The sequence below is a fragment of the Poeciliopsis prolifica genome, unplaced genomic scaffold (genome assembly GCF_027474105.1).
Source record: "Poeciliopsis prolifica strain line A6 unplaced genomic scaffold, Auburn_PproV2 SCAFFOLD160, whole genome shotgun sequence".
NCBI classification, from domain to species: Eukaryota; Metazoa; Chordata; class Actinopteri; order Cyprinodontiformes; family Poeciliidae; genus Poeciliopsis; species Poeciliopsis prolifica.
In genome coordinates this window covers 242077-265856 of record NW_026562535.1, presented here as the reverse complement: position 1 = coordinate 265856, position 23780 = coordinate 242077, and the positions used below count along the sequence as shown (strand labels likewise).

At 49.4% G+C, this 23780-nt stretch overlaps 1 protein-coding gene and 1 pseudogene across 1 annotated transcript; both read right to left on the bottom strand.

Annotated features, from left to right (window-relative positions):
* Nucleotides 1-819: 819 nt before the first annotated feature.
* LOC129356191 (protein asteroid homolog 1-like) lies at nucleotides 820-13153 on the bottom strand (annotated as a pseudogene).
* A 696-nt stretch (nucleotides 13154-13849) lies between these two features.
* On the bottom strand, nucleotides 13850-22198 carry LOC129356208 (alpha-mannosidase 2-like). The gene is given in 28 exon segments (XM_055025805.1): nucleotides 13850-14452; nucleotides 14567-14677; nucleotides 14923-15111; nucleotides 15220-15350; nucleotides 15419-15560; nucleotides 15645-15778; nucleotides 15858-15972; nucleotides 16038-16160; nucleotides 16233-16463; nucleotides 16529-16697; nucleotides 16766-16833; nucleotides 17004-17118; nucleotides 18392-18472; nucleotides 18474-18587; nucleotides 18669-18859; nucleotides 18976-19153; nucleotides 19389-19575; nucleotides 19649-19771; nucleotides 19774-19821; nucleotides 19885-20001; nucleotides 20004-20011; nucleotides 20102-20185; nucleotides 20285-20303; nucleotides 20306-20371; nucleotides 20439-20583; nucleotides 20672-20890; nucleotides 20961-21103; nucleotides 21969-22198. Coding segments are annotated over 27 exon segments (3405 nt in total). The 5' UTR covers nucleotides 21102-21103; nucleotides 21969-22198; the 3' UTR covers nucleotides 13850-14296.
* Nucleotides 22199-23780: the final 1582 nt, after the last annotated feature.

The window sequence follows — 23780 nt, the reverse complement described above, 5'->3', positions numbered from 1 at the left end:
GCTTGGAAATGCAGGTTTTATGAACACAGTGCTGTGCTGCACTGCAGAGGGAAACACCGGAGTTCAACTCCAAACCGCTTCCTTCTCACTCTGAGTGGAGGCCAAGCTCCACAACAACGACACTTTATGCTTCAGGATTCAACACCAAAAAACAGTCCAACAAAACATCCAGTGTGCTGCAGTGGTTTCAGACTGAAGGTTTACTAATCGGTGATCGCTGTGGTAGGTTAGAGCTGCTGCTGCTGTTAGTTTAGCTAACAGCTAAGCTAACAGCTGCTAACCGCTGCTAACAGCAGCAGCAGTGTGTTGTTTCTTGTCTGCATTACTAACACATTGTAACCCACCGGCCTCCCCTGAGTCACATTTGTCCAGCAAATGTTGCTGGACAAAAAACTGATTCAGTAAAACATTCAGAAAATATATTCATCCATGAACTGCAATTCATTATCAGATAATGATCAGATAATAATCTGATTATTGTCTGATTATAATTATAATAATCTCACGAAGATGTTTTATTGAACTGAGATCTTCCTTCAGACTAATTTTACCTAAAATATTACAGTTCATTCAGGTTGGACAAAAAGAGAAACAGTTGTCATTAAAACAGCTAAGAGAAAATATCGCAGAGAACACAAACAGACTCCTGAATGTCCTAGTTAAAACCTGTATTCCCATCTCAGCATTCAGCCTTAAAAACACACATATGGCACATTAAAGTCACATAAAACCAGAGGCAGAGCAATTCATCAGCTTCCTGTCAACGGTTTCAAACCTTCATTCCCTCCATCAGTGTTTCTGCGTTTCTCTCCTGTCATCGTCGGGACCCGACCTCCTGCTGGGAAAATTACTCTGGCAACTCTGGGAAAATGTTCCTGCATCTTTTGTATTTGAGAACTTAATGTTTGTGTAAACTCTATATGGGGGCCTTAGTCCTTCTGGGTCCCTCCTTGGGCTGAGGGAATTGTTCTAATTAGGGGCGATCCAGAAGCTGAGATCTGTCTTGAACGGGCCCCGCCCCATAAAATGGACACCGCCCCCTAAATGGGCCGCACCTCTAAAACGGGCCCCGGCCCCTGAACGATTCCCTGACCCTGGACGGGCCCCGGCCCCTGAACGATTCCCTGACCCTGGACGGGCCCCGGCCCCTGAACGATTCCCTGACCCTGGACGGGCCCCGGCCCTGAACGATTCCCTGACCCTGGACGGGCCCCGGCCCCTCGCCAGTTCCTCTTCAGCCCCAACCCCACCAGACTGGATGACCATCAGGGCTCTGTCCAGCAGCTCTCTCTCTCCATCCTGCAGCCGCTCCCTCCTCTCTCTGAAAGCATTGGCGTCGGTCAGCAGCTGGTTCTGCACCTGGTGGAGCCATGGACCGCAGTACAGCCTGAAGGCAGGGTCAGGGGTCAGGGTCAGCTAGAATACGGCCTATCAGAAGGTCAGCCGGGCGTTTACCTGCAGCAGGACGGCTCTGGCAGAGGGAAGCAGAGCAGCTGGTTCAGGTGGAGGCTCTGCCTCAAGCAGGTCAACCAGCGGCTGAAAGCATGAGCAGCAGCGACCTGCAGGGGGCGACGAGCGGCCGGCGCACTGACAGCCGACTGGACCGCACTGCCTGGAACACAGACACACCATCCAACCATCATCCAACCGTCATCCAACGGTCATCCAACGGTCATCCAACCACCATCCAACGGTCATCCAACCACCATCCAACGGTCATCCAACCGTCATCCAACCACCATCCAACCACCATCCAACCATCATCCAACCGTCATCCAACGGTCATCCAACCGTCATCGAAAGGTCATTCAACCACCATCCAACCATCATCCAACCGTCATCCAACGGTCATCCAACCACCATCCAACCACCATCCAACCGTCATCCAACCGTCATCCAACCGTCATCCAATGGTCATCCAACCACCATCCAGCCACCATCCAACCGTCATCCAACCGTCATCCAACCGTCATCCAATGGTCATCCAACCACCATCCAACCATCATCCAACTGTCATCCAATGGTCATCCAACCACCATCCAACCATCATCCAACAGTCATCCAACCACCATCCAACCACCATCCAACCATCATCCAACCACCATCCAACCATCATCCAACCATCATCCAACCACCATCCAACCGTCATCCAACGGTCATCCAACCACCATCCAACCATCATCCAACCGTCATCCAACCGTCATCCAACCGTCATCCAACGGTCATCCAACCACCATCCAACCATCATCCAACCGTCATCCAACGGTCATCCAACCACCATCCAACCATCATCCAACGGTCAACCAACCACCATCCAACCATCTTCCAACCGTCATCCAACGGTCATCCAACCGTCATCCAACGGTCATCCAACCACCATCCAACCATCATCCAACCACCATCCAACCATCATCCAACCGTCATCCAACGGTCATCCAACACCATCCAACCATCATCCAACCGTCATCCAACCGTCATCCAACCGTCATCCAACGGTCATCCAACCACCATCCAACCATCATCCAACCGTCATCCAACGGTCATCCAACCACCATCCAACCATCATCCAACCGTCATCCAACGGTCATCCAACCACCATCCAACCATCATCCAACAGTCATCCAACCACCATCCAACCACCATCCAACCATCATCCAACCACCATCCAACCATCATCCAACAACCATCCAACCATCATCCAACCATCATCCAACGGTCATCCAACCACCATCCAACCATCATCCAACGGTCATCCAACCACCATCCAACCATCATCCAACCGTCATCCAACGGTCATCCAACCACCATCCAACCATCATTCAACAGTCATCCAACCACCATCCAACCATCATCCAACCACCATCCAACCATCATCCAACAACCATCCAACCATCATCCAACCGTCATCCAACGGTCATCCAACCACCTTCCAACAATCATCCAACCGTCATCCAACCGTCATCCAACCGTCATCCAACGGTCATCCAACCACCATCCAACCATCATCCAACCGTCATCCAACGGTCATCCAAACCACCATCCAACCATCATCCAACGGTCATCCAACCACCATCCAACCATCTTCCAACCGTCATCCAACGGTCATCCAACCGTCATCCAACGGTCATCCAAACCACATCCAACCATCATCCAACCGTCATCCAATGGTCATCCAACCACCATCCAACCATCATCCAACGGTCATCCAACCACCATCCAACCATCATCCAACCGTCATCCAACCACCATCCAACCATCATCCAACCGTCATCCAACGGTCATCCAACAGTCATCCAACCACATCCAACCACCATCCAACCATCATCCAACCATCCAACCATCATCCAACCATCATCCAACCGTCATCCAACCACCATCCAACCGTCATCCAACCATCATCCAACCATCATCCAACCACCATCCAACCGTCATCCAACCATCATCCAACCACCATCCAACGGTCATCCAACCACCATCCAACCATCATCCAACCATCATCCAACCACCATCCAACGGTCATCCAACCATCATCCAACCGTCATCCAACGGTCATCCAACCACCATCCAACGGTCATCCAACCACCATCCAACCATCATCCAACCACCATCCAACGGTCATCCAACCACCATCCAACCACCATCCAACCATCATCCAACCACCATCCAACGGTCATCCAACCATCATCCAACCGTCATCCAACGGTCATCCAACCACCATCCAACGGTCATCCAACCACCATCCAACCATCATCCAACCGTCATCCAACCACCATCCAACCATCATCCAACCGTCATCCAACGGTCATCCAACCACCATCCAACCATCATCCAACCGTCATCCAACGGTCATCCAACCACCATCCAACATCATCCAACCACCATCCAACGGTCATCCAACCACCATCCAACCACCATCCAACCATCATCCAACCACCATCCAACGGTCATCCAACCATCATCCAACCGTCATCCAACGGTCATCCAACCACATCCAACGGTCATCCAACCACCATCCAACCATCATCCAACCGTCATCCAACCACCATCCAACCATCATCCAACCGTCATCCAACGGTCATCCAACACCATCCAACCACCATCCAACCATCATCCAACCACCATCCAACCATCATCCAACCGTCATCCAACGGTCATCCAACCACCATCCAACCATCATCAACCGTCATCCAACCACCATCCAACCACCATCCAACCGTCATCCAACGGTCATCCAACCACCATCCAACCACCATCCAACCATCATCCAACCATCATCCAACCACCATCCAACCATCATCCAACGTCATCCAACAGTCATCCAACCACCATCCAACCATCATCCAACCGTCATCCAACCACCATCCAACCATCATCCAACCATCATCCAACCACCATCCAACCACCATCCAACCATCATCCAACCATCATCCAACCATCATCCAACCGTCATCCAACCGTCATCCAACGGTCATCCAACCACCATCCAACCACCATCCAACCGTCATCCAACCACCAACCAACCACCATCCAACCGTCATCCAACCACCAACCAACCACCCAACCATCATCCAACCACCATCCAACCGTCATCCAACCACCAACCAACCACCATCCAACCACCATCCAACCACCATCCAACCACCATCCAACCACCATCCAACCATCATCCAACTGTCATCCAATGGTCATCCAACCACCATCCAACCATCATCCAACAGTCATCCAACCACCATCCAACCACCATCCAACCATCATCCAACCACCATCCAACCATAATCCAACCATCATCCAACCACCATCCAACCGTCATCCAACGGTCATCCAACCACCATCCAACCATCATCCAACCGTCATCCAACCGTCATCCAACCGTCATCCAACGGTCATCCAACCACCATCCAACCATCATCCAACCGTCATCCAACGGTCATCCAACCACCATCCAACCATCATCCAACGGTCAACCAACCACCATCCAACCATCTTCCAACCGTCATCCAACGGTCATCCAACCGTCATCCAACGGTCATCCAACCACCATCCAACCATCATCCAACCACCATCCAACCATCATCCAACCGTCATCCAACGGTCATCCAACCACCATCCAACCATCATCCAACCGTCATCCAACCGTCATCCAACCGTCATCCAACGGTCATCCAACCACCATCCAACCATCATCCAACCGTCATCCAACGGTCATCCAACCACCATCCAACCATCATCCAACCGTCATCCAACGGTCATCCAACCACCATCCAACCATCATCCAACAGTCATCCAACCACCATCCAACCACCATCCAACCATCATCCAACCACCATCCAACCATCATCCAACAACCATCCAACCATCATCCAACCCATCCAACGTCATCCAACCACCATCCAACCATCATCCAACGGTCATCCAACCACCATCCAACCATCATCCAACCGTCATCCAACGGTCATCCAACCACCATCCAACCATCATCAACCGTCATCCAACCACCATCCAACCATCATCCAACCACCATCCAACCATCATCCAACAACCATCCAACCATCATCCAACCGTCATCCAACGGTCATCCAACCACCTTCCAACAATCATCCAACCGTCATCCAACCGTCATCCAACCGTCATCCAACGGTCATCCAACCACCATCCAACCATCATCCAACCGTCATCCAACGGTCATCCAACCACCATCCAACCATCATCCAACGGTCATCCAACCACCATCCAACCATCTTCCAACCGTCATCCAACGGTCATCCAACCGTCATCCAACGGTCATCCAACCACCATCCAACCATCATCCAACCGTCATCCAATGGTCATCCAACCACCATCCAACCATCATCCAACGGTCATCCAACCACCATCCAACCATCATCCAACCGTCATCCAACCACCATCCAACCATCATCCAACCGTCATCCAACGGTCATCCAACAGTCATCCAACCACCATCCAACCACCATCCAACCATCATCCAACCACCATCCAACCATCATCCAACCATCATCCAACCGTCATCCAACCACCATCCAACCGTCATCCAACCATCATCCAACCACCATCCAACCGTCATCCAACCATCATCCAACCACCATCCAACGTCATCCAACCACCATCCAACCATCATCCAACCACCATCCAACCACCATCCAACCATCATCCAACCACCATCCAACCATCATCCAACCACCATACAACCACCATCCAACCATCATCCAACCGTCATCCAACGGTCATCCAACCACCATCCAACCATCATCCAACCACCATCCAACGGTCATCCAACCACCATCCAACCACCATCCAACCATCATCCAACCACCATCCAACGGTCATCCAACCATCATCCAACCGTCATCCAACGGTCATCCAACCACCATCCAACGGTCATCCAACCACCATCCAACCATCATCCAACCGTCATCCAACCACCATCCAACCATCATCCAACCGTCATCCAACGGTCATCCAACCACCATCCAACCATCATCCAACCGTCATCCAACGGTCATCCAACCACCATCCAACCATCATCCAACCACCATCCAACGTCATCCAACCACCATCCAACCACCATCCAACCATCATCCAACCACCATCCAACGGTCATCCAACCATCATCCAACCGTCATCCAACGGTCATCCAACCACCATCCAACGGTCATCCAACCACCATCCAACCATCCAACCGTCATCCAACCACCATCCAACCATCATCCAACCGTCATCCAACGGTCATCCAACCACCATCCAACCACATCCAACCATCATCCAACCACCATCCAACCATCATCCAACCGTCATCCAACGGTCATCCAACCACCATCCAACCATCATCAACCGTCATCCAACCACCATCCAACCACCATCCAACCGTCATCCAACGGTCATCCAACCACCATCCAACCCATCCAACCATCATCCAACCATCATCCAACCACCATCCAACCATCATCCAACCGTCATCCAACAGTCATCCAACCACCATCCAACCATCATCCAACCGTCATCCAACCACCATCCAACCATCATCCAACCATCATCCAACCACCATCCAACCACCATCCAACCATCATCCAACCATCATCCAACCAACATCCAACCGTCATCCAACCGTCATCCAACGGTCATCCAACCACCATCCAACCACCATCCAACCGTCATCCAACCACCATCCAACCGTCATCCAACCGTCATCCAACGGTCATCCAACCACCATCCAACCACCATCCAACCGTCATCCAACCACCATCCAACCGTCATCCAACCACCATCCAACCACCATCCAACCGTCATCCAACCACCAACCAACCACCATCCAACCGTCATCCAACCACCAACCAACCACCATACAACCATCATCCAACCACCATCCAACCGTCATCCAACCACCAACCAACCACCATCCAACCGTCATCCAACCACCATCCAACCGTCATCCAACCACCATCCAACCATCATCCAACCACCATCCAACCACCATCCAACCGTCATCCAACCACCATCCAACCACCATCCAACCACCATCCAACGGTCATCCAACCACCATCCAACCGTCATCCAACCACCATCCAACCACCATCCAACCGTCATCCAACCACCATCCAACCGTCATCCAACCACCATCCAACCACCATCCAACCATCATCCAACCACCATCCAACCACCATCCAACGGTCATCCAACCACCATCCAACCACCATCCAACCACCATCCAACCACATCCAACCGTCATCCAACCACCATCCAACCACCATCCAACCACCATCCAACGGTCATCCAACCACCATCCAACCGTCATCCAACCACCATCCAACCACCATCCAACCACCATCCAACCACCATCCAACCATCATCCAACCATCATCCAACCACCATCCAACCATCATCCAACCGTCATCCAACAGTCATCCAACCACCATCCAACCATCATCCAACCGTCATCCAACCACCATCCAACTACCATCCAACCACCATCCAACCATCATCCAACCGTCATCCAACCGTCATCCAACCGTCATCCAACCGTCATCCAACGGTCATCCAACCACCATCCAACCACCATCCAACCGTCATCCAACCACCATCCAACCGTCATCCAACCGTCATCCAACGGTCATCCAACCACCATCCAACCACCATCCAACCGTCATCCAACCACCATCCAACCGTCATCCAACCACCATCCAACCACCATCCAACCATCATCCAACCACCAACCAACCCCATCCAACCGTCATCCAACCACCATCCAACCGTCATCCAACCACCAACCAACCACCATCCAACCGTCATCCAACACCATCCAACCGTCATCCAACCACCATCCAACCATCATCCAACCACCATCCAACCACCATCCAACCGTCATCCAACCACCATCCAACCACCATCCAACGGTCATCCAACCACCATCCAACCATCATCCAACCGTCATCCAACCACCATCCAACCACCATCCAACCGTCATCCAACGGTCATCCAACCACCATCCAACCACCATCCAACCGTCATCCAACCACCATCCAACCGTCATCCAACCACCATCCAACCACCATCCAACCGTCATCCAACCACCAACCAACCACCATCCAACCGTCATCCAACCACCAACCAACCACCATCCAACCATCATCCAACCACCATCCAACCGTCATCCAACCACCAACCAACCACCATCCAACCGTCATCCAACCACCATCCAACCGTCATCCAACCACCATCCAACCATCATCCAACCACCATCCAACCACCATCCAACCGTCATCCAACCACCATCCAACCACCATCCAACCACCATCCAACGGTCATCCAACCACCATCCAACCACCATCCAACCGTCATCCAACCACCATCCAACCGTCATCCAACCACCATCCAACCACCATCCAACCACCATCCAACCGTCATCCAACCACCATCCAACCACCATCCAACCGTCATCCAACCACCATCCAACCGTCATCCAACCACCATCCAACCATCATCCAACCACCATCCAACCACCATCCAACCACCATCCAACCACCATCCAACCATCATCCAACCGTCATCCAACAGTCATCCAACCACCATCCAACCATCATCCAACCGTCATCCAACCACCATCCAACCATCATCCAACCACCATCCAACCACCATCCAACCACCATCCAACCATCATCCAACCACCATCCAACCACCATCCAACCACCATCCAACCATCATCCAACCACCATCCAACCATCATCCAACCACCATCCAACCACCATCCAACCACCATCTAACCGTTACATATCATCCTTCTGAGTCTCACCTCCATTAGTGTTTCCTTGCAGGAAGCCAAGGACCAGGGCCTGGAGGCAGGGGATGTTGAACCTGTCTAAGGGGTTCTGCTGGCGGTTCTGGTACCAGAACCGGGTCACACAGACTGGCAGCTTGAGTTGGTCCGGGATCTGTTCAATGTCCAAGCCTGAACATCCCAGTGCTTCATACAGGACTCTGCGGCGCAGATCCTCAGGAGCCTGCAGAGGAACTAGAGTCATGATTTTATTTTCATCTTGATCCTGAGAAGAGAAGGCAGCATGAACCGCTGTTCAGTTTGGAGCTTAAAGGTGCAGCAACAGTCAGGCTGTCCTTCATTCTCCCCAATGTCTACTGTGAAATAACATCCAGTCCCTCTCTTTCCCTCTCCTGCCTCTGACATCAACACTGTCACCTTTCTGCCCAGTCAGTGACTCTGCTTGTCATAAAAATGAATGTTAGCCCTGAAAACAACACTGCCCCCATGTGGAAGGGCTTACTTATAGGCTGCACTTCTGTATTTCTGACCAATGTTGCTAGTCTGTACCACACTGAGATCATTAAGCTGCTCTTAGTCTAACCTCAGCAGGTTGCCATGATGGAGCAACTCGGGGCAACGCCAAAGGCAACGTAAACCCCAGGATTAGCGGAGCACTCCAACCTGCAGGGGGCAGCATAGCTTCTAGAGGTGTGCATCGTCAGAGGAGAACATTTATAGTTTACATGGATGCAGACAATAGAAATAAATGACCAGCAAGAACATAGCAATGTTTCTAGATTTTTAGAGACATTAGTTTGTTTCACTCATTGTTTATTAACTGGATCTTGTTAAGAATTAAAAAGAGGAATAACTTGATCTTAGCTCGTTAATTAATTCTTAGTCCCGAATTCCTGTGTCTGTGTAAGTGTGCAGAGAGAAAAGAGCAATCATACGACGTCAGACTTCAGATATCCAGAGTTTTATCCAGAGAAAATCAATCCAAAAAGAACTTTACAATAATCATCTCACCTAGATCATCAAAAGTCCAAGACATTACAAAACAGAGACAAAGAACTGAGTAAAAAAAGACAAAAGAATAACAGAAGATGCATCTTCTGGGAAACTCTCACTCAGCACAAAGAGATTCCAACTTCTGCTGTGAAACAAACCATTTTTATAGACTGCATATTCTCCTCATTTAAATATATGCATTAGGAGGTGTGTTCTTTTCCTTTGTGTGGGCTGTCTCAATGTTAATTTTATTACCTCCTGCTAAAGAGCCCCAAAAGCAGATATACGGCAAACCCTTCTCGTATCAGCCGCTGTCCAGTTTGATATATGATTGCAGCTGCAGCGCTATCTGTGCCTCAAAATGTTTCCACAAGAAAGTAGTTTGTATTTTTAACCAAGCTTGCACACAATGTAATGCTAAATCATGACTATAAGTTTGGATCTAAACTAACTAATTAAAAACATGCTTAAAGAAATATAGTTAATTGTAATATAGATAACATTATTTATAAAAAGTTTTAAGATCCTAGTGAACTTTTGAACCATGCTCAGGAATTTGTTAATTGTCTGGCAGACAGACCTATCTAAAGAGATTCAAGGCGTCTAGGCCTGCTTTCTGTCTACTCCTCTGCGTTCAGAGAGTCACCAGCTGTCCCAGTTTGGATCTGTATCTAAGTTTATCTTAACCTAAAAGTTAACTTATGTACTATTGTGCTACTTTAAAATTATTATTCCAACAATCTCCTGACATGTTGTGTTACATGTTCCTAGCGTGTTACCAAGATCTCTTGACATCTTGTTACAGTCGTAACTCGTTGTGCCTCATGTATAACGAATTACTGGCACGTTACTGTTGGTGATACGAAATGTTGTGATATCTTGCTTCTCGTCTATTTTGAACTTTCATTGCAACAGGCAGCATGACGTGAAAAGCACGATCCAAGTGAAGCAGTTTTACCTCATTCAGATGTTCCAGCTGCAGTTTCTGCAGCTCCTCTGGTGACACACCTGCTAGGACAGGGGTGACCTGTTTAGGACGCATATCTTCAGCGCCCTCCCGGTCATATTCTGTGCATGGCTCCGTTCCAAGCATCAGTCCGTAGAAGAACTGTCGGATCCGGAGGGAAGCACTGTAGCTGCTGGGCTGGGAGAAGTCCTCCACCAGTGGAGTCAAGGTCATCGACTTCTGGGTCACAACAGATGTGACAAAGGAGGTCAGTCTTCCTCTCTGAATTTCCTGGATGACCCACTGAGGCAGGTTGGGACGCGGTGGCTCATGTAAGGCATATTGTTGAGCTGAATTCAGGAAAAGTTTGATGTCCTCCTGCTGAGATCTGCCCAACCAGCAGAGCTTCTGTCACAGCCTCTTCGGGTGTCTTCCACCAGAAATCTCCTAAAAACCTGAGGATGGCTCGCTGTCGACCAGTAGAGGATCCTCCTGGCTGCTGAGCTTCAGGATATCTTCTGATTAACTCTTCAATGTCTTCTTTTTCCAACTGTGAGTAATCATTTCCCAATAAAGCAGCAAAGACGGGCATGTGCTTCTTCTCTACATGAAAATATCTACAAAACTGTGAGATTCTGTAGCGCCGAGCAGGAATGGCTCCTTGAGTCACAGATTCCCACTGGAACCCATCAATTGAAAGAAAGCCTTTGTGCACATCAAAGATGTAAAAATCTGAGTCGTGGACAGAACGGGACATTTCCTCTCATTGGCCCTCAGAGCAGCTGTCACGTCTGCCTCTCCGAAACACTGCTGGATCTCCACTGCAAGCTCCTGAAGAACCTGGATGAAGACGTCTTTGACCAGAGGAGGCAAGATGTTGTCCCACTCGCCAGCCCTGGACTCTGACAGTCTCTTTGCTTTCTGAAGTTTGTCTTTCAGACGATTTCCAACAGTTTTGTTCTTCACAGGTTCTGCGCCTCCATCCAGAACGACTAGTGGGGTGACGTTGCAGCTCTTCAGGCTGCTGAAGAACCGACGGACCAGACCTCTGAATGCAGAGTAATCTCCTCCATGCTGCTGGTCCAGCTTTGGCTTGGAGTTAAAATACAGAGAATAGTAGAGATTTGGACCGTCAATGATGATGGCGCTGTCCCTGAAGCCAACATCCTCCAAAGTGCCTGACTCTTCAACCAGAGTCTTCATTCCCTTCACGCCCATGGTCCCTGAAGGTCACAGAAAGGTCAACGTTGCTGAACGTGTCTGTGGACTCTTCTCTCTACCAGGAACCAGGAAGGAGGCAGGCTGCCAAACTGGAACCCACAGCACCAGAACCTGTTTCACCAGTGAGTCGGACCAACACCAGCTGCTGGTGCCAACTAAATTCAATAGTTTGAATTGTTTAGTTGACCTTTGACTTTGTGACGCTTCCTCCACAAAGAACCATCAGAGAAGACATCCAGATAAAACTGCAGGTTAACGCCTGAGAGCTTTTGGTTCTGTTCTCATTAACTTCTGTGATGCAAGACCCAATGGACCAATCAGAGTTCAGCAGTTTGGTCAGATGATTCCTGACAAACTGAAACTTAAGATCCTCAGATCACATTTCATTTCACACAGTTCCTGCTGTCTGTCTCACTGAAAGGTTTCCTGAATGTTTGTGACTCGATGTGTGAGGTTACAAAAACTAAAAATAAAGGAAGTCCTCCATTTTCCATTTAGAAAGTGTTGAAATAGAATTTTAAATTAGCACAATAGCACACAGGCTAACCTTTACATTAAGACAAACTTAGATAAAGATCCAAACTAAAACAACTGATCACTCTGAACTTATATAAATCCTATAGGGAGGATCTTAAAGAAAGACAGACTGAGACTTCCTTAACTCTCTTTAGACAGGGAGTCTGTCTGCCAGACAATTAACAAATTCCTTAGTGTGGTTCAAAAGTTCACTAGGATCTTAAAACTTTTTATAAATAATTTTATCTATATTAGAATTAAATATATTTCTTTAAGCATGTTTGAATTAGTTACTTCTTAGATCCAAACTTATCGTCATTATTTAGCATTACATTTTGTGCAAGCTTGGTTAAAAATACAAACTACGTTCTTGTTGAATCATTTGAGGCAGAAAACTAAAACAGACAGAGGAAGTAATTTAGCTCAGGGAGAGTTGCAGGAGACGCCTGGTACGGCAGAGACCCAGTTTGATGATCCATATATCTGCCTTTGGGTTCTTTAGCAGGAGGTAATAAAATTAATACTAAGACAGACCCCACTGAGGAAAACACACCTCCTAATGCATATATTTACATTTAGAGAAAGGCACAGGCTTATAAAAGTTTTCGTTTGCAACAGAGAATTCAAATTGCTTTCTGCCTGAGTTCGCAATTCCCGGAAAAATGCATTTTCTGTTTTCTTTCTTTCAACTCATGCAATTATTTCTGTTTTGTCGCGTCTTGGACTTTTGATAATCTGGGTGAGAAGCTTATTGTGACATTCTGTTTGCATTTGAATTCTCTGGATAAACTCTGGATATCTTCAGTCTGATGTGGTATGATTGCTCTTTCTCTCTGCACATATTGAGGCTCAAGAATCCAGGATCAGAGAATTAATGAGCTAAATCAAGTTATTCCTCTTTAATTCTTAACAAAAGATTCAGCAAAACCCAGCAGAACTTGTGGATTGGATCAACAGGGAGCAACTTTCTGAAGCACAAAATGACTCCAGATGTTTTCATTTCAACAATAATTACATTTTTATTGGACCAGATTTGCCAGAACAGAACCAGAACAGAACCAGAACAGAACCAGAACCCTTCACATTTTCTTCATCAGTTTCACAGAAAACAAAGAAATTTACAAAAATATATTTCCCAGAATTCCCTTGTCCACAGAAAACAACCAACCAGATTCACATTCACAGGGAGAACAGTGAAACATCGTCTCCATGGAAACACACACACACTCTACTCCCATGTTGCGCAGCAGCAACGAGACAGTCGCAGTGTTTGACCTCAGATGGCTTTAATTGTGAAAGAGCCAGACTTCCTGTTTGCTGCTACAGCTTCATCAGTCGATCTCCACGCGAAATGCACCGATCTCCATGGGGCGGAGCTCCTGCGCCTGGTGGGCGGAGTCAGGCTGGTCGTGGTCCCGGAGCAGCGTCAGGCCGGAGCGGCGCAGCGAACGGAACCGCAGCGGAGCGAACACACCGTCCAGGTCCAGCTGCAGGAGACACAGATCATCGGTAAACCCGGGAAACTGACGCAAAACCTGAGTCCAGAGGAAGTCCAGAGGAAGTCCAGAGGAAGTCCAGAGGAAGTCCAGAGGAAGTCCAACCTCATCCAAGCCAGTCCAGGAGCAGGCTGGGGACGGGGTGGGGGCGGAGCTACAGTCAAAGCCCTTCCTGTGGAGGAGCAGCGCCACTTCCTGTGACGGGCTCCCAGCTTCCTGTTTGTGAACAGAGACAGAGCATGGATCAGAACCGCTCTGGATCTCTTTCCTCCAGACAGTTGGACCCACCGGTTCTGATTCTTTCTGACCCATCAGAAAGGATCAGAACCAGATCAGACCGCTGGGACTGGTACAGACTGGACCGCTCGGATCAGGTGAACCCGGGGCGCTCTCAGTCCCAGACTCAGGTGTTGGCCAGGTGTGATTAAGTTACTGTGAGGAGAGACAGGAAGTGATGTCACCTTCGGGTCCTCCAGCGTCCTCAAGTTTAACAAGTGAAGGTCGCACGGCAGCGATGAGCGCAGCGCCTGGAAAGGGCGGAGCTTCGGCAGCTCGCCCGGGGCGACCATGGTGATGGGAGGATGGGAGAGAGAGAGAGAGGCCAGGTGGGCGAGCAGAGACAGGTGTTCCACTGAGGCTCCGCCCACTTCCTGTTGGATGAAGCGGAGCAGAGCCATCAGGGCCATGTCGGCGGTTTCTGATTTACCTGGACGGAACCAGTTCCTCATCGTCACCACGGTGACCTGGCGGACCCTCACCTCGGCTCCGCCCCGGTCCTCCAGCAGCAGCTGGTAGAGGGCGGCGGTCGGCTTGTTGTCGGTGACCCCCTGACCCAGGCCGCGGTTATCGTCTTGCTGCAGTCGCCGATCCAGCACCAGCTCCAGCTCACCTGCACAGGTAAACACAGAGCTCAGCTCTTAGACAGAACCGTGGCGCCGGTTCCGGAGCGGCGCTCACCGGGTCGCAGTGACGCCGCCGCCTGGCTCTGCGCCGACAGCAGCGACAGGCGACTCGACGCGTCCTGCAGGAAAGCCGCCGACGTCATGGGGTAGAAGTTGGCCTGCAGGGGGAGCTTCTCCAGCGAGCGGCGCTGCTGCATCTGCACAGCAACCCACCGATCAGCTGTCAGTGAGCAAGCTCCTGATTGGTTGCCTGAATTAAAGCTGATCAATAAAAGAAGAACCTGGAAACCGTTGAGGTCGGTATAGAAACGGTTGCCGCTGGCGACATCAGTGACGAGCCGCATAACCAGCTCCCTGTTGACCTCCGACCTGATGTCCACCATGTTGGACATCTCCAGGGATTTCCCAGCATGCCCTGCAACATACAGGACCCTCTTATTGTGAAAATCCTGAATCAGAACAGGAAGTTCCTGTCTGGCCGGAAACACAGATACCGTCCAGGTGGTAGAGCCGCACGGTGTGTGTGAAGTGTGGGAAACAGGAAGTGATGTCAGAGAAGACGGGGCCCCTAGTGATCCGGATCAAGGGGGGTTCAGAGGACGAGTAGGCCTGTAGGGGGCGAGAGAGAGATCATGAGAGAGAAAAAGAGAGGGAGGCGTGTTCTCCTGACTCACCTGAGGCCCCTCCCCCCCTGGCAGAAACAGGTACGCTCCGCTGCGGTCCCCTGAGGTTCTGGTTCCGTACCACAGGAAGCGGACCTGGACCTGTCGGACCCGACCGGACTGCAGCTGCAGCTTCTGCTCCACAATGAAAACAAACATTTTGGTTTTTTTCTTGTTTGATCTGGCTTTTACTTTGAAGGGCCAGACCTGCAGCAGGCCGGTTTCCGGGGAGCTCCATATCTTAAGGTGCTTGTTGCTTAGCACCAAGTCGGCTTCAGGTCCTTGGAGCCGGGACACCTGGAAGTGCTCAGAGTGGACGGTTGGTGGGTCGCCATGGCGATGAACGACATAGCGTGCCCGGGGGGCGGAGCCAGCCGGAGCTTTCATCACATGATACACGGTGAGCGACAGAGGAGGAAGTTCAGCGGCGAAGGAGACCTGGAGGAAAGGAGCAGAGGAGGTCAGAGAGCTACTGCTGCTGGGATCAATAATCAATCACTCACCTGGAAGGCTTCTGCTGACACTTTGCTAGGCTCCGCCCACACAGCAGAGACCTGCACTGCCATTGGTCGACCGCTTGCTGCATCAACGACACGAGCATCTGGAGAATCCACCACCAGCGTGATGACAGAGGTACGGAGCTGCTCAGTCGGGTTCAAAACGATCAACGACCTGCAGCAATTACCAATAATCAATATCTAAGTATACCTGAACCCTCACGCAGCTGTACACCTCCTCACCTGGGCTCATCACCGAGCATCAGCGTCGTCTTCTGAGGCAAAGCGTCCTGCGCCGAGATCACCTCATCCTGAAAAAACACAGTGAGTTCATGTGAGTTCATGTGAGTTCATGTGTGCAACCAGAGTGGCAGTCATGTAAACATTAGACTTGAAAACAATGATCAAGTTTCAGGTGTCTGAGTTTGTATTATTAAACTAGTCCTTATAGATCAATCAGGTCAGGTAAAGGTTCAGTCACCATTTGCAAGAAGGGTTTTGATTGGTCTTCATGGTACTGGCTCTTGTCCAAGAGGATTAGCCAGTGGGCGGAGCTCAGCAGCACCTGGCGCAGGTTCAGGATGGCATGAAATAACCTGTAACACAAACCTGCTGTCATGTTGTCTTTCATTCGACAGCATAAATACGGTTGACTAACAATACAGGTACTATGCTAAAACCAACAAGCTAGCAATGTCACCACAGGATAAAGGTCACAAACAGACCAACATCAGACTAAGCATGCTAACAGGCTAACCATGCTACATCATCGTCACAGCAGGTTGGTAACAACAGAGTGACATGCTAACCTTAACCAAACAAGAGGGTAACAAGATAACAATAAGAGTGTATCAACATGCTGATAGCTGGCTAACAAGGTCACAAACAGCTTAGGTTTTAAAATCAGACTCCCAAGTTGCTGATATCCTAATAACTTCATACATTATAGCAACAGAATAACCAGATGATTATAGTTGCAGCAGCCATAAAAAAAGCTAACATGTAGCAAACGGCTAACAAAGTGATAACATGCAAAACATGCTAATAACCTAACAAGGTAACAGGCTAAGAACTGGATATGAAAGTAGTACAAGGCTACTAGCATGTTTATATCGGTGAAATAATCTGGATGGAAACAACATGCCGACAACATTAACCAAGTGAACAAACTCAATAAAATGCTGATAATAAAGGGAGTTAATTCTGAAAGCTAATGCTAACTGAAGGAATGGGTGATGGGTTGTTAATACTAAAAGCTAACTGCTGACCTTGAACAGGAAGTTACCTCTTAGCATTTTCCATGTTGACAGCATCTTCAACAGAGAGTTTGGAGGGAAAAATAAGACACAAACAGGCTAATGCCAAAACAAGCTACAAAGAGGTTTTCATCACTAGAATAAATACATCAAAAATATAGATTTATGATATTAAGACAGGATGGTTACAAGCCTTATTCATAAGCTACATATTTCATTTTAATTTAGAACAAAATAGTTTGGTTGGTTTTAAATAAAATTGATTATTTTTGTAAATAGTGTTTTTATTTCTTAAGATTGCAACTTTAAAATATGACTGACAAAAAAGAGTGAGCCACAAAGAGACTTTTTCCTCTGCACTGTTAGAGCAACGAAGTAATATTTATTCTCAATCCATTTAGATTGAATTGTAGATATGGAGGCGAAAACATCTGACAAGTCATTTTATTTTAATTGTTGGTTTAAGCAGCTGTTGAGTGAAATACTGGCAAAGGTAAGCTGCTAGCGTAGCTGCTAGCGTAGCTAAAGAGCATCTCATTAAATGGAGGATTGGTTTTATTTATCCCTGCTGATAAAATTTTGCTGTAATTATGTGGGAACAGGAAGTGGTCACCTGCTTCCGTAGTCAATCACCACCGGGTCCCGCGCCGTTCCTGCGACGGCGTCGTGGTGCTGGAATAGCCCCAAGCTCCGCTCCCTCTGTCAGCCGCTGGTAATGTTCGCGTGCCGGAAATCCTTCGACCAGACGACCGTCGCCACGCAAACGACGCATTTCAGCCAGCGTGAGAGTGTAAAAGATTTCAGTGGCTCTGAGAAGAGAAGCAGGTGAGAACCAGTGAGTTTGACTAGCAGAGAGCGCCGTGACCCCTGACCCATCAGAACACGCCCACCTGAGCGTGGATTCCAGGATCCGGTCCAGCCGCTTGTAGAACGGCCGCGAGGTGAAGTATCCGCTCCAGTAGTGGTCGTCCCGGTCGGCGTAGGTGAAGAAGTCTCCTCGCAGCGTGGGCAGCGTCGTTCCCTCCTCCGCCAGCCGCCGGTGCAGCGCCGCAAAGTAGTCCGACAGTGTCCCAAACCGTGCCTGGTACCAGAAAACCAGACTCAACTATGAGCCCTTAGCTCCGCCAAACACACCCCTAGGCTCCGCCCCCACCAGACTCAACTATAAGCTCCGCCCCCAGCCAGGTGAGCCCTCACCTTGATGTGCAGCTCGGGATGCTGGTCGAAGAAGTCGAACAGCTTCTGGTAGTTGCTGAACTGTGCGTCCCACTCCCTGGACTCCACGAAGCGGAAGTCGTCCCCCAGAGGAACCAGCAGCACCGAGGAGCGGAAGAGGCGGGACTTCTGCCGGTACTGGTCCAATAGGAGCAGAGCTCTGGGAGGAAGAGGCAGTCTGGTGTTCAGCCTCCTTGCTGGAGGAGGGGCATCACCCTTCTGAGCATGCTCAGTAAGAGCCACTGCAGCATTTTCAACAACTCAAAGCAGGCGACTAAACAGGATGTTGGCCTTTCAAAATAAAAATTCTGGTTCCATTAACATTCCTCTTGACCTCGCCACATATTAAACATCAGGTATATCAGGTGTGTGGCTGTGGCCCGCCCCCTGCTCACCTCTCCTTGATGTTCTGCTCTGTGATTGGCTGTGGCGGGATCCTCCAGGGACAGAAGACCCGCCCCCCTGGCAGGCGGTGGAAGTCGAACTGGCAGCAGACGGCCGGGTTCGGGCCGCAGGTGTGTGGGACGTCGTAGCTGTAGAACGGCATCATGTGACATGTGATGTCACTGCGGGAGGAGGAGTCTGGAAGACAGGAAGTGGGCGGAGTCAGAACATTAACATCAGCGGGCTCAGAGTCTCTTGTCCTCTGTCTCACCCCAGCTCTGTCGCCACAGAAACTCCAGCGTCCGTTGCTGGGCGAAGTGCTTCTTGATGGAGTAGTGCACCCTCTGGATCAGCATGTTGCTAAGCCCCGCCCCCTTCAGCAGGTACGTCATGAGGGGGAGTGGCCAAAGGGATCGACGGCCCAGCCGCTGCTCGGTTTCACGCCTGCAGACAGACAGCGTCAGCGACGAGGGCGGAGCCTCGGCCGCGCAGACAGGTGAGCCTTACCCAGGTGAGTCTGCAGCCACTGGTGGCCCTCCATCAGCTGATCCAGCATAGCGAAGTAGTGAGAGTTTGCTTCATCCGCCATGACCCAACCGCCCGTCACCAGCTCCAGCTGCCCGCCCCCACCAGGCTGGCCAATCACAGAGCAGACAGGAAACATGTGACCCCAGCCCACTCGGTCAGCTGACTGAGGATGAAGAAGAGCGTTGATGAAGGTTACCGTCTGACCAGCGCCCTCTTCTGGTCATCGATGTCGCTCCACCACTGGGAGAAGTAGCTGATCTCAGCCCAGATCATCTTCCTCCTGGGACCAACAAGCAGCAGAGCGTCTGTAGCGGGCCGACACCGCTAGCTCAGCCAGCAGGGCCGCTCAGTTCTGGACCGGTCTGCACCAGTGGCCTACCTGCTGTCCTCTCCCAGTTGACCAGCATGTTGTCCAGTATATGTCTGGTCTGGTCCTGGTAGTAACCGTCAAACGTCTTCAGCCAGCCTGAAACACAGAGCAATCGGTCACTTCACAAACCTCAGGCTCCACCTGCAGGCCCGGCTCCACCCACTCACCCGGGTCGTTGTGTGGGGAACCAGGAAGAGCTCCAGCGGCTGCTCCGCCCACTCGTCTCCACGGTAACTGATCTGGAAGCCCTGCTTCCAGGCGCCACCGTCGGGGTTGTCAAAGGGCAAGAGGTCGTAGACGTCCAGCAGCTGAGGAGGAAACAGACAGTTCTGATGGGTTCTGATGGGATCAGCAACCGTCCAATCAGACAAACTGCTCTGAGCACGCTCAGCTCACCTGCACTCCGTCGGCGCCGTCCTTCATCTCTTCGGCCTTCTGGCAGCCTGGAGGCGGAGCCGCTCGGTTGTGGGCGGAGTTTGAGCTGACGTTGACCCCGCCTCCTCCCTCCGGTGACTCTCTGGCCAGCAGCGAGTCCCGCAGCCGAGCGACCAGCTGGTTGTTGTCCACCAGGAGGCGCTCCAATCTGTCGATTTTCAGCTGGAGGCGGGACAAATCCTGCACACAGACACCTGATTGGCTGACTGAGCCGTGGGCCTCCCGGACCCTGGCAGAACCGAGAACCTACTTCCTGCACCTGGCCGACAGGTGAGCCCCCGCCCCGGTCAGGCTCCGCCCCCTGCATCAGCTCCAGCATGCGGTACAGTGACATCACAGCCAGGCAGAAGACTCCGCCCACTAGGACCTGCAGCACCCGGCCCCTCTTCATTGCTATGGCAACCAAGAGACAGCCAGGTTAGAATGGGCAGGTGCATGATGGGAAACGTAGGCAGGAGGAGAACTCGACCGATGAGGACCGGTTCTGGTTCTGATTAGAACTTCCAGAGGCTGGAACATGTAAAACACTCAAACTGGAGGTTCAGGAACCAGAACCATGTGGAACCAGAACCAGAACCATGTGGAACCAGAACCATGTGGAACCGGAACCAGAACCATGTGGAACCGGAACCACAACCAAGTGGAACCAGAACCAGAACCATGTGGAACCAGAACCAGAACCACGTGGAAGTAGAACCAGAACCATGTGGAACCGGAACCAGAACCATGTGGAAGTAGAACCAGAACCATGTGGAACCGGAACCAGAACCATGTGGAACCAGAACCATGTGGAAGTAGAACCAGAACCATGTGGAACCGGAACCAGAACCATGTGGAACCAGAACCATGTGGAACCAGAACCATGTGGAACCAGAACCATGTGGAACCAGAACCAGAACCATGCAAAAGTCTCAAGTCTGGTGTTCCAGAGGTTCTGATCTGAAAAGAACCAGCCTGTGACGTAATAGTGCGGCATGCACACTCCGGACGCAATGACGTCACAACCGAAAGTGACATCATCACGCGGCTCACAGGTCGTGAGCAGGTCTCTTTCCAGTTTTCTAAATCTGCAGCTTCTGCTCTGACGGATCTAGACTGAGCAACATGAGCAGTTCTGGAGCTGAAAGCGGTTCTGGTTCTGGTGGGTCCAAGGTGTAGTAACGCAGGTACCAGGTAATAACGACGTCAGTACTTCAACCCGCCAGTTCCTCTTTAGTCATGGATGGAATCTGGTTTCCAATCTGAGCAACAACTTTACCTGCAGCTCCAAACTTCAAACTCCTCTTCCTCACTTCCGGTTTGATCCAGTCGGCAGCCGCCCTCGCGCTCCTTCACCTGTGTGATGACGTCAGCATTGCGTCAGCTGATCATGAAGACAGGAAACGGGGAAATTAAAGTTTTTCCAAATTCGAACAAAAGTTTGAAACGTTTTTACCCGCAGGACGTCGCGAGCCCAGCCTGCTACTGCGGCTGCGCGCTGCGCTGTTTTCTTTCCGGTTTGACTGAGCTGAGTCAGCGCAGCGCTGACGTCACTACCTGGGCAAAAAGTTTCGTTTTTTTTTAGACGAGCAGTACAAAGACTCGTTACAAACAGAAAAACACATAAGAATAAAGCAAATGAAAAAATAGAGCAAAATTTAAAACTAAAGGAAGTAGAGAGCAGTTACACATTTCAAATATTTCAATGAGGTTTAAATTAATTAGGAATTTACGGCAGGGTTTATGACATTTAATATGACATTTAACAAGCAAGAAAACAATATTTCCCAGGTCAGATATTTGACTATCAAAGTCATCAATATAGTAATCAGTGGGTGATGCTTTTCTCTGGGATGTCCTCAATTTTAAGACACAACCACTTTAATGTCTCTCCATAGTTGAAAAGGAAAAGAGATAATTAATGGACCTTCTGGACATTTACAAAAAATACATTGAATCAAATTTCAATCTTTTGTGCAAAAATTCAGCCACTGGGTAAAAGCTGTGAGATTTTGAAGTGTGTCTTTAACCGGCCATTTTACATACTTTCTCAATTCTAGACAAATATGTTGTTATTATCACAATCCTTAAATAATTTCGTTTGGCAGCCAGTCACATGCATTACATCATTGCTCTTTCTATCAGTTATTCTCCACTCTTCATTTTGGGTAAAGATGAAGTAACAGTGGAATATCTGCAGGATGACATGGACCAGAGCTGCAGGAATATCTCTGCATACTTTTACATATTCATCACAAGAACAGTTCAGATTAAATCTCTATGATTTAACAAACACCTTCACTATCCATTAAGTCAGTTCAAATACGATACGTTTTTCATACCAGTCAGTTTTATAAAGATTTTCTTTATTAATATGATCCGTTATTTCACACTACGGATCCATGTGGGTAAAATTGTGGGTTTAACCAAGAAGTCCGAGTCACCGAGCTGATTAAATACGGATTTATAGATATGAAACCACTTTGAGTTGGAAAGAGACAAAAAGATCTTCAGGCAGTTTATTCTAAATGAACCAATCAGAGATAAAAGATCAAATCCTGCAGAATCACAAAACTGAAAACTCAACGAGTCAAATGAAAAATGTAAAAAAAATATATTTATGTTCAGATTTCACTTTTCAACCAATTACCAAAAGATGATCAATAACATCAGGACTTCCTGTTACCAGGGGCAACCGGCCTGTAGCTTCTGTCTTGATCTGAGACAGGAGGTCAAAGGTCAAAAGTCACGCCTTTTCAGAGCAGATCAAAACGTGCAGAAATCCAGCTGCTGGCATAATTCTGCTAGTTTAGATGTTAATGAGAACAATTAATTATTGCCTTTACGATCAGTTTCCTGTCATCAGTTCAGGGAACATTTACATATTACTGTAACGTATTTATACTGACGAAACCCAGCTTTGATCACGAGTAGGTGATGTGTATTGACCCAGAACAAATAAACACACAATACATTGATCATAAAATTGATCCCTAAACCATAAACCAGACAAGAACGGAATCAGTTTCTGTTTCACTTCCTGCTGGGAGGAAGCTGCTCGTTACAAAAGATCAATAGATGAAACCGATGA